Source organism: Lissotriton vulgaris, chromosome 5 (assembly GCF_964263255.1).
Source record: "Lissotriton vulgaris chromosome 5, aLisVul1.2, whole genome shotgun sequence".
Lineage (NCBI taxonomy): Eukaryota > Metazoa > Chordata > Amphibia > Caudata > Salamandridae > Lissotriton > Lissotriton vulgaris.
In genome coordinates this window covers 1,920,064,591-1,920,077,137 of record NC_141693.1, presented here as the reverse complement: position 1 = coordinate 1,920,077,137, position 12,547 = coordinate 1,920,064,591, and the positions used below count along the sequence as shown (strand labels likewise).

At 43.4% G+C, this 12,547-nt stretch overlaps 1 protein-coding gene across 2 annotated transcripts in view; it reads right to left on the bottom strand.

The window, feature by feature from the left end:
- The window catches only part of LOC147717724 (E3 ubiquitin-protein ligase TRIM39-like), a 357,009-nt gene that overhangs the window by 315,476 nt on the left and 28,986 nt on the right, over window positions 1-12,547 (bottom strand). For both annotated transcript variants that reach the window (XM_086924505.1, XM_086924506.1), the window contains exon 3: window positions 6,860-7,090. In XM_086924505.1, coding sequence (XP_086780631.1) covers window positions 6,860-7,090 — 231 coding nt within the window. The remainder of the gene's footprint in view (window positions 1-6,859; window positions 7,091-12,547) is intronic.

Here is a 12,547-nt window from a genome sequence, read left to right as displayed (position 1 = left end):
AAACAATGCCAGCCAAAAGAACTTTTAAAGAACAATCAACAGAACTTTTTCGTCAACTAGAAAAAACGTTATCTGGTTTCACCATGGGTTGAACTTTGGATTGGGTTGGGTGTACGTTTTCTTCTACTTTGGTTGACTCTTGTATTTACCTTGGGAATGCTGATAAATGGAAGCTATGTTAAAAAGGACACAGCAAGTAAGAACATAAACTTACTCCTGAAGCCACACAAATCATCTCATCGTGAACAAAGAGACTTGTCATCGGTGAACATCACAGCCGTTCCAATACCTGGTGGTATAGCTTGGGACAGAACTGATCATGACATCTTTGGTCCTGAAGAGCTGTTGAAGATTCCACACCAATTCAAGGTTTCCTTGAGCGACTTTGTTTCATCTAGTACCTTTTCTGATGATTGGGACTTTGAGACTGTTAATAATATGATGTCAGACTTAGAAATGTCTGCTAAATTTACAAATCATGAATACTTAGAAGATTCATCAGATTATGAACAAATGTACTGTTATAATCACTATGGTCATCATTGCTTGCATAGATCTGCAAATCCTAGAACTGTTTTTACAATTTAACCAATGGGAACATTGTCCTACACCACCAAAGAGTAGCTCAAAAACATTCTATAACGAATTTCCGTACGTTTCTGGTTTTAATGTTTCAAATCCAGAATCATTTTACTTTAAAAATGTTAATAAGACAGGAATGAAAAGTATGTTGACAAACACAAAGCAAATTTATTCTGTGGCCTTTTATGCTCAGCTGTCTTCACTAGGCTTTGACTTTTGGAAGGACACCATTGAGACGAAAACTGTTGGGGGTACAAAAGACTGGCAGGTGCAGGGATTAGACGCCTTATTTAGAGCCTGCATCATCCCTGAACAAATAATGTTTTTGAATGACACTGTCCAACAGACATCTTGTCTTGGGTTAGCCAAGATAAAAGATTTAAACAAACCGTCCATACCAAAACCAATACCTGATAGTAACAACACAGAGGGGGAGGTCGACAGACCTTCTAGTTTGCTTCAAAGCAGAAGAAATCCTGATTGGAAAAAATGGTTAATCAGGCCCACAGACACAAACAACTGTCAAGATAGATTCCTGAATTAAACTGAAGGGTTCACATTCAGTAGGCCAGACCCAAGATATGTCCAAAGACAACATCCAGGGATAGTAACATCATACAGTGTAGGGAAACTGTGCCTTGAGTGGCTACACAAATCTACACCAAAGGAAGTAAAACAACACTTATCTTTACTTAAAGATGGCGCTGACCTGAGGGACTTCTTACAAGGACCTAATAAACCGCTTCATAAATGTTTCATATACTCTGGTATCTATGCTGCTTATAATGAAGCATGGAAAATCACGCAAGCAGAAACTGCAGAACGTATACGAGAAATTGATCGTATACATTTAGAGAAAACTCTCTCTGTAGTTGACAATGGGTTAACGACTGTCATCCAGAATATATTCTTTGAACAGCATAGTATCCTTCGTTTAGGCTATGTGCATTGGCGTCTAATGTTAATGTTAATGTTAAAAATTATTTATAAAGCGCACGTACACCGGATGGTTTCATGTTGCTATAAAGGCTCAGAGAATGTTAACGGACAGCTTTAGTTATGCTTTAGTTATAGGCTTGTGCAAATAGCCATGTTTTAAGGGATTTCCTAAATTGGATTAGCTCAGTACAGGAACGTATCTCAAATGGGAAAGTGTTGGTTCAGACAGGGTTCAATCTAGGAGCCAGAGTGGCAAATCTACAGCTGCCCTGACGAGCTCGTCTGAAAACGGGGATGGTAAGAAGTGTGAGGTGAGCAGAGCGGAGGTTCCGGGACGGGGTATAACTAGATATTAAGGAGTTGATAAATTTGGGGTTGCTGCCATGTAAAGATTTGAAGATAAGGAAGCCCGCCTTAGAGGCATAAAGTTGGGAGATTGGGAGCCAAGTGTCCTCAGCAGTGGGGTGGCAGGCTGCCACCTGGGTTGATGCAAGATCAATCTGGCTGCCTGGTTTTGGGCCATCTGTAGTTGTTTAAACAGGTAGATAGGCATGCCCAAATATACAGAGTTTGCATAGTCCTGGAGAGACAGGACAGTGGCAACCACCACTTGGATCAAGGCTTCCTGAGTGAAGAATCAATACATCTTTTTGATCTTCCTTATTTGAAAGAAACATTTGGAAATGACCATGCCGACCTGGGTTTTAAGTGTCAGGTAATGGTTGAGGGTAACTCCTAATGTTTTGGCCGAGTGGGAGGGGGAAGGGGAAGGGCCTAACTCTGAAGGCCAGTAATGAGGACCCCAAAATTTAAGGCTGTCCCCAATAAGAACAAGTTCGGTCTTTCCAGGGTTTAACTTAAGATGGTTCTGGTCCATCCACTGTTGGATGTGTAACATAGTGGCCTGAAATTCGGTGATGTAACTGGGGGAGTTAACGATCGTAAAGACTAGTTGTAGGTCATCTGCATAGTTAAAAACTGTTACATTCCTGTCTTTGAGGGACTGGATTAACCACATCGGTGCGGTACGATTTACCGCCCGTTGCTGACCCCTAATGCAAACGGGCGTGCTCATGACGGAACCGTTCCGTCATGAGCATCGAAGGTGTTAAGGGGCAGATGTAAAGATTGAACAAATGGGGAGAAAGAGCAGAGCCCTGTGGTACACCACAGTTGGTTTTGCGCTGTGGGGTCGTAAAGTGGCAAAGGAGCTGCAGTACCCAAGATGCCTGCTTGTTTGACACGGTAGACCAAAATAGCAGGGTCGACCGTGTCAAAGGCGGCAGAGAGGTCCAAAAGGACCAATGCTTGAGGAGAGCGTTTATCCACACCGTCACGGAGAGTGTCCAGGACAGCTAGAATGACAGTTTCAGTAGAATGGGCTGGCCGAAACCCTGCTTGATAGGGATTAAGATATTTAGATTCTTCCAGGAAGGTTGACAGGCATTTGGCTACGTGAGTCTCTAGTACTTTTGCTAAGAACTGGAGTAGGGAGATGGGGCGATAGGTAAAAGTGAAGGGTTTGCACCGGGTCTCTTCAGAAGAGGGACCACAGTGGCTTTCTTAAATGCTTTTGGAACTTGACCGGTAGTAAGTGACTCATTCAGTAGTGTCATTGCTGGGCCTGGGTAGACTGATAAACAGTCCTTGAGTATGTGGGGAGGGCAGCAGTCAGAAGTGGCTCCAGATTTGACTTTTACAAGGAGCTCCTGAAGAGTCTCCTTACTAATGGGGGGGAAACAGCTCAGGGTACAATCGTTGCTATGTGAAATGGTAGCAAGTGACATAGGAGGGTGCAAAGGGATGTTGGCTTTTATGGTCATCATTTTTTCAATAAAATATTCATTAAGAGAATTACAGAGAACTTGAGAGGGCATGACTTTTGTAAGAACCCTGTCTGAACCAACCCTGTCTGGGTTGGACAATTCGTTCATAATAACGAAGATTTCTTTGGAGCTTTTGTTAGAATTGAGAATGCATGAAGAAAAGTGAGCATCTTTTGCTGCAGTGATGGTCTTCATGTATTCTTTCTGAGCTGATATATACAACAGTTTCTTATCAGAGGAATATTCACGTCGCCACTGCCTCTCTAGTTGGCGTAAGACCAGTTTCTGGGTTTTAACTTCAGGAGAGAACCATCTCTGAGCGTCAGCACTTCGAGCTAATTTGATTTTCCTAAGAGGTGTGTGCTCTAATCAACAACACATCACTGTTTTCTGTGTTTACTGATAAACAAAACTCACTGGCACAGAGGGGAGCAGACTATACGGTGCTGAGCATTGAAAAACTAGAAAGATTGCCATTAACTGTTTCTGAGAAACCAGCAACAGAATGGATAATACACTGTTGGGAAATTTTAAGATATTAAGATTTAAAAAAATGGAAAATATCAATTTAGTGCTTTTATGGTTTTAAATGTGTACGGAGTGATAAAATGAACTATGATGTAAAATTTCTATTGCTAAGTGGATCCATGGTCTTGTGTATGGTTTATAGACTATTGTCTAAATAAACTTTGATTTTACTACTACTACACTGTACAATCACTCTGCCTGTTACAATTTTCCATTTTCAGTATTGCTTAAAACATACACCAGCAGGCCTGTATGAAAGGTTGGGTAAAGAATACATCAAGACATCCTGGGAATTACCATACACACACACAGATGTTGGAGTGGGGGGAACGAAGTGTTTCTTAGTGGTAACAAATGTGAAAACGCAATAAGCAGTTGTCTCCTAAGTCAGGGTATTAATTTACACAGGGCCTGCGATGGTTCCTCGAACAACTTATCCTACTACCTGCAAGGTTCACCAGCTGCGGTGACTGATCCAATTTTTAGGCAACTTGCTAATGGAAGCTATTTAATGTTGAATGATCACAGCTGCTGTGGCATGTTGCCAGGGATAGCCTATCTCGTAACTGTGTCAGCCCGGGTCACTTGCTGTATGCAAGTATTGTTTCCTAAAACTAAGACAGACGAGGAATCGCCGTTGTGGCCTTCACTGAACATCTCTTCTATATGAATTGATATTTTAAGCAGACTAAAGGCCATTCTTTTACAAAAAACGGTGCCACTGACCCTGTCCAAAGAAACGTATGACCTGCAAGTTGCAAGGACTTCTGCAGAAATACACACTCTTAACCACAAACTGCCCTATACATTTCTCAGAAATATTAGGTTGTATCTTAAACACGTCCGACACGAGTGGTATTGTACATGTATTTAAGACAGTTTTTTCGGGACTATTAGCACCTTTCGAAGCAGTCCTAGGAATATTTCCAAACTTCGTGCACTCAGTGTTTGGCGGTCTGCCTCTCGTTTTGGGACTCGCAGCAGGGATATTATTTTTGCTCCTATTGTTCCGATATGGCAAGCCAACTCACCAGTGATACCCAGATCAATGTGGAGAACACTCTTCTGGCATTGAGGTGTTGTGAGCGCATAATCCAAATTTTGGGATTAACTTGTTTAAGAGAGCTTAATACCACATTTTTTCTATCATTCAGACCAATCTGGCAAGATTGCATCTTACCTATTCCACGATGCCTGCTATGTGGAGAAGAATGCATGTTAGACATCTGTCTTACACTCCCATCAGTCCTGCCAACGGATGTTGATACTTTGCTTGGACCAGTAACGGCTCATGCATTGTGTTGTCCACAACGGCTACCAATCCTGATGACGGCATTCATTGAGATCCAACAGACGCAACATGCTGACGGTGAGATACGAGAGGAAAGCGGCACTCAGGTACAATCTGGCTCGAACATTGCTAACGCGGCAAACGCCGACGGCGATGATTCACATCTGTGTACAATTGATCTTCTAAATGAGGTAATACAACTTTCACCTACGATGGTAGACTAATTCTTACAGACTTGGAAGACGTGATGTTTTCTCTTAACAATAACACTGACTTTTGAAGTTGACAAAATGTTCGGAGAGACTCTGAATTCGTCCTTCAAGTTTTTTCAAAACAAGTTTCTAACTTTGGAACATTGAACATTTTTTTTTTCTTTTCTTCCCTATGATCAGACTTTTGTTTTTCCAAATTTATATTTTTGGGCACAGAAAGCTTAAAGTAGAACTATTCATAGAGAACTAGATTTCTTTGAAAACTTCTGAGAGACAATATTTTACCTTGTCCACATTCAAAACGGTTTATATACATGGACTACCAACAAATACAGATGAGGTATTTCCAAACCTCCTAAAATGGCCACACAAATATTTCTGTATGTCAGTTTCTGCAGGCAATTGGGGGCTCTTTCATATGACACACCACCCATTTCTCAGCGAGGACAAGAAGGCTATCCAGAACAAACAATGAGGCAGCACATACTTAGCACCTACTTCAGCCTTGAAATCAACGGAAGAGTCCGTCCTACCTCCAGTTCATCTGCTGCAGCTCCATCAGTGCAATCTCGACAACACAGACTCTGCACCAGTAAGAAGAAATGTGTTTTACCTCCATGTTGAGGCATCCACACCTTGGCCTTAGCACTGGATCCTATTGCCCGTTGCCAAAGTGGTTCTGTTGAGGATAATCCAAGAAGCAAGGTAGGTTTGCAATAAGCTAAAGTTTATGGAGATACCTCATCCATACCGGATACAGCAACCATCACCTCATCAACATTCCACCCTTTATGTACTTGTCCCATCCCCTGGATTCCATATTGGAGCCTGATGATGCAGGACACACTGCATCAATGAGACACCACACACAAAGACAATGTTCTAAGAACCAGAATATGTCTCACACTCTGGCAATGGTGACAGAATATTACATATCTCACTTTCTTATTTAAATTAGAATTACATAAAAAAGATATAATAAATAGCCTTCACTATATAACAAATAGTATAATAATAATAATAATAATAAAGACACAGATTACAATACTCATTTACTCAATAGTAAAATATAATCTTCAAAATTCTTGAGAATTCTTTCCCCTAACTTCCACTAGCTCGGTCCGTTGGATACTCAGACTTTATGTCCTGGCCGCCTTCTTTGCTTCCACTCCCTCAATTCCAACTAATTGCATTTTGTCTCTGTCCTCATGTTCTAATACTGGTCATCCTACTATCCCACGGTACATGTCCCAACCTCAATCACTCACCTAGAAGTAGAATACTTGGACACCCCAGATAACTTCCCACTTCTTCGCCTAAAATAGGTATTGGTTTTAGTCCCTCCCAGGTTAACTTCAAGAGACTTTTCAAGCAATGCTAAATGGTGCATTAAAAACAAAAAATAAGTTTAAATAAATTATTTCAGCAGATCAACTTGTTGCAGTTGCCTCCCTCTAGTTCAACATACATTTGTCCCTCACCTTCAGTAGCTCCACATCCTGCAGCTGACACTTCCCCTCTATCTCGGTGATCAGGTCCCGGTGGGTGGATTGTTGTTTCTCCAGTTCACTCAGTTTCTCTTTAATGTTCCTCTTATGTTCTTTATATTCGTTTTCCAGTTTGCTCAGACATTGTTGTTCTTCCTTGTCCAGAAACTTCTTCAGAAGTTCAAATGTACTGCGGATCACCTCCACCTGGTTCTTGAAGTTTCCCTTCATTAAAAATAAAACAAAGCACATAATTTATGTGTCAAATGCAAAAAATGTGACTACACGTGGTTGTAGCATACACATACAAACAGGGGTCTGCTTCACAAACGTACACAAAGAATTATAAGCCTAGACATTTATTTGTGATGCCATATAGAGTCAGTCATAAACAACCTGCGTAACAACACAGCAAAGAGTCACCTCAGTGACTAATTGTACCATCTCCTATAACAAGGTTTTCAAACATAGCTGAACAACCCAAAGATCTATTGGTAATATAGGCTGCAGATATTCAATTCTAACCTACCAATAGTGGATTTGCTGCAAAAATAAGTAAAAAGATAGCAAAAGGAAAATCTAGAAAAAACAAAGTAAAGTCTATACAATTACAAACACACAGGAGGTTCTTAACTACTTCAGTAACGTTCTTTGCTAAGAAGGGCACCATCCATACTCCTTTAATGGTGGACGGTTAAAGCTGGCAAGTACACTGAACATGGCTAGTGTTTAAGAGATTGACATCCCATGTATGGTCGTATTACCACTGTAAAAGGTATACAGCACCCGCCTATCGAGTGATTCTATGGGCAGCTGTCAGAGACTCTTCGTGTAAAGTGGCTCGTAAAGAATGGTGACCTGGACACCAGTGTCCATGATATCCATACACCAATGTTCTTCTAGCATTACTGGGATATGCATTCTGTGGCACACTAGGCCCTCTGTTACTAAGAGAATTCCAAGGGGTTCTGGCGGGTGACCTACAAGACTTTTTTACCATGTGCTGCCAGATCTGGGGAGTAGTTGAATGTCTGTTACCTATACTAGATTGGAAGAATGTTGGCATTGAACAGCAAAGTGATGGTCTTCTCCAAACAGCAGAAATGGTCATTTCCGTCCGCCTTGGCTTACCTCGCGAAGTGAAATGGCTGGTTCCCTGCCATTTTGGTACTTTCATCTATATCTCTGTCCATATCTGAAGAGCTTCTCTCTCTCACTCAAAACGACTAGCATTTAGCGGAAGAGCAATCGTAAGAGTCTCCACCTGCTATTGAAGTTCTTCCTGCATGCTGAGAAGGTTTCTAAACAATCCGCTGCTGAATCTATGCCTATCGCGCAGGCCCTCACTGGCTCAGATTTTTGGCATGTGCAGGATTACTAACATTCATTGCAATTTCCTTCTCCTGGAACCACTAGGTTCTCAAAGACTGGACTTGTAATCCATCCTCTCCTAGTGAGGCAGTTCAATCTATCTCAAATTGACAACCCCAGTCAAGCCTGGCATAGACTCTTTTCCTCTGGGACTAGCTCCATCAACGAAAAGGTTGATAACTTGGTGTAGGGTTTGGTCGTGAACAGGGTCAATAGAACAGAATATCAGTAATGGCTTTCATACTGAATCCATAGATAGATAACCTGGTCAGGGGCTTGTCTTGAATCTCATCAGCTGTCACTAAACCATTAGGCAAGTAGTGCAAGTTATAGCTCCATTTCACTGCTTCCATATGGCTGGGATTAGCCAGTGTGGCTGCTTCCACTATACCCAGATGGCTGTGTATAATGCAGCATAACGATTCTGTCAAGTAACCGGTAGCTCATATTTCTTATACCATCAGAAAAGCTATCTAGTCCATGTTGTCTGGCAGTGCTCCTCCCATGATGGTCCATTTTGTGGGTTAATTTCCTCAGCAGTGATCCAAGTGACAAGGATATGACAGCCCATCTTGCATCTCCACAGGAGTATGAATTTAAGCAGTGCCTTAGGAATATTCTGCTGCTAGTTAGTGAATGCTTTGTGAGGACTGTGGGTAGAGATCAAGTCCAGAGAGGGGGTAACTCAGCTGTGATACAGAAAGTGTGTGAGGCAACAGTGTCTTGGATCAGGCTAGGAATCTCTGTGGATTTCATCGAACAAACCTATGCCTTGTCTGTACACAACATATTTCATCCCAACATTAAATGTTGGAAACGTTATATTGATGATATTTTTCTAATAAGGTCTGGCTCCGAACAATATTGCCATGAATTTTTTAAATAAGCCACTGTCAGAAGGGACTGAGTGAGAATGATTCGGGACCCCTACTTACGCACATCGAGGGAATCACCTGGGCGAGAGACGGACCGCTTGAAAATCCGGGTAACTCTTGGTTCGGGTCTCTGTTACAGGAAGCTAGAGACGGGACCAACAAAGACGACCAATCCCGACGTATCCGGCTGAAGGAAAAGGCAGAGCAGGAAGTCGTCACGTCTGGGAGTCCGGAAGTGGAGAGGAGGAGAAGACACGAGGACTGAGGAAGACGGGACCAGCGGAGATATCGGCGTGGGACGAAGAGGCGAGGAGATCCACGGACGACAACGGGGAAGCTGAGGAGTGGTCCGAAGAGTGGTGGATTCCTTCAGTTCCCCAGGAGGGCGCAACTGCCGCCGTAACTCAGGAGAGTTACGGCCCGGACGGTGAGTGACACCGTACACAGGGTTTTTCCCTTCTGTCCCTCTTGCGTGTGTTTAAGCCGTCCCGGGAGGTGGGAGGAGGAACACGGGAGGGTAGAACAAAGGGAGGGAACTTAGCCCTAAAATTCTTTATTCGCTCAAATGTAGTCAGTACTCCTTTACCTTACTAGTTAAAAATCCACCTCAAAAGCACTTTGCGTACTGCCTACGTTTACCCCCACTTAAACCCTGCACATTCTCCGGAGATAACTCGGTCACCATAGGATGCCAACAGTATCCCCACTGATTCTGAAAGTGGAGTGGATACCGCCCCCCCCCCCCCCATTGTACAATTATCTTACCAAAAGGCCCGAATACTTACCATCCTCTTTTGTTCTTTCCTCAAGTATCCTGGGGGTCAACGGTCGGACGAACCAACAACACCCACTCTAGGAAGACGTCAGAGGACTACACCATCCACAGATATCCACAGAATTCAACCATCCTGCTGTATTTATAAATAAACCCCACAATTGACAAACTACTAAAGCCTCCTAGCTTCCATTTCCGCCCATCCCTCCCACAGGTGGTGTCAGATGTGGGATCGGGGGAAATGGAGGCTGTTATGAAAAAAATGGCAGACAATCAGGAACAGTTAGGAAAAATTATGGAGAAATTCCTAGCAGTAGCAGAAGAGGGCCGTGAAAAGCTACATCGCACTCTTACAGAACAGAGTACAGCACAGGAAACAGTGATAGGCAAACTAGCTGAGACGCTCGGCCAACCAAGACCGCAAACCACACTACCTTCAGTGGTGATGCAAAAGTATGTCGCTGGGGAGGACCCCGACTTACATTTTTCTAGCTTTGAGCGAATGGCTAGAGCGGCAGCCTGGCCTCAGGATAAATGGGGACAATACTTAGGGCTGTTATTGTCTGGGGACTTACAAGCAGCCTACCAGGCAGCGAATCCTCTGGGTCTCACCCCGTATGAAGATATCAAACGATGTGTCCTCGAACGTATGGGGATTGATACAGAAATCTATAGGATACGATTCAGACAAATCCGGGAAGGTCCCCAGGAACCCCCAAGGGCCTTGTATTATAGGGTACGGGGCTTAGCAGATAGGTGGTTAAAGCCCACAAACGCTACGAAGGAGGAAATAATGGAGAAAGTCTATTTTGAACAATATCTGTCCTTCCTACATCCTCCTATCCAAAAATGGGTCAGACAACATACTCAACTAACCTTGGAACATGCAGTAGAGACAGCTAGCGCTTTTAGTCGTGCCCAACAAACCCAAAAGGGAAGAGAAGACTTTCCGTGGAAACATCCTGACCGCAGAACCTCCACTCCGGCTATTAGACCCCTACCACCTCCCAAGAAACCAGAGACTGTGACCCTTCTACCAGGTCGCTTACCTGTTGTACCTAGACCACCTATCTCACAAGGACCCCAGTGCTTCCACTGTGGAGCATACGGACACATTGCGCGACATTGTCCCCAAAAAGAAGAGCCAATGGAAATAGGGCTAACCCGGTCATATCTGTCTCAGACAGAAGAAAATAAACCACTTCCTATCATCGACAGGTGTCCGTTAATGGGGAGCCTAGAGAGGCCCTAATAGATACCGGATGTCTTCAGACTGTCATGCAGCCACAAATCCTTCCCGGGGATGGGACAGAACACCAGGGTACTGTGAATATTATTTGCGTTCATGGAGACCAAAAACTTTACCCCACCACCAAGGTATCAGTTCAACATGACCCTGAAATAGAACCTGTGAAGATGGATGTAGGACTTATACCTAAGCTACCGGAACCCTTTATATTGGGAAGAGATTACCCCTATTTAGATAACATCCTGAGAGAAAAAAAGACCAGTGAAGACGAATGGAGAGAGACCGCCCTCTTTTTCTTCCTTACAGATCAGGAATGGCCATCCTCCAAACAGAGGAAGAGTAAAAACCAAAAGAAGCAACGGGTAGTGCGCACAATGGCTCAGCCACTTCACACCACCCTCACTCTAGACTCACGGCTGTGCCTACTAAACATCTGGGAGCAGACTGACCTCACCTTTTATGCAAGGACCTGGGTCACAGTGGGGATGGTAACAGCGAAACGGGACATAGCACAGAAGTGGGGATCGGCTGATCTCCCCACGCTGCCCCAATGGCTCCGCAACATGGACATGCTTATGTTGACTGAAAGGGCGGTGTACAAATTGAGGGGTAACCCACGTAAATGGAATGGGGTGTGGAAACCCTGGAACTCCTATAGAGGGGACATCTGCGAACCACTGGAAGAGGATGACATCGAAGGATCTGAGAGTGACGAGGAGCGTTGATGGAGTGTATAAATGTATGTAGGGCGTGTGCAATGGAACAGGGTGGGACCTGCCTTGGGAGGTAGTAAGGGCGGGTGTGGGAATTAGGGGGCTTTGATACAATGCACTGCTCTCTTTGCAGATGGACTGTGCTACGAGTGCCGAAAGCTACTACTTCAAGTACGTGCCGGACTAAGGGTGCTGTTTTTCCTGTTTTATGTTTGTTGTAAGATAAAAAAGGCAAGACTCAGACGAATAGTAGCCAACAAAACACAAAATCGCAAACTGTATTACTACGACACATGTAGATCCCTATTCATCACATCGCCGATAAGGCCTGAAATGCTTTGCACTAACGTGGATGATATACGTTTTGTCGATACTGTATACTGTATTACTTCATTCACCTTGTACTTAATGTGTGATAATGCGATGGATGAAGCTGTACATACTATCTTTGTTTTGCACCAAAAATAAAAATTTTAAAAAAAACAAAACCAAAAGAAGAGAGAAAAACGCGATTGGACACATGTAGCATTAGCTAAGAAGGCTGATGACTGTCTCTGGGAGCATGATCAACAATTTTATAGAGCACAAAGAGAAGACCCCACTTTAAGAGAAGCATGGAACAAGGCAAGGGAAGTCGAAGACCCCCAAAGTGTAGGTCCCCAATTCTTAAAGATAAAAGGCATGTTATGCAGAAAAGGA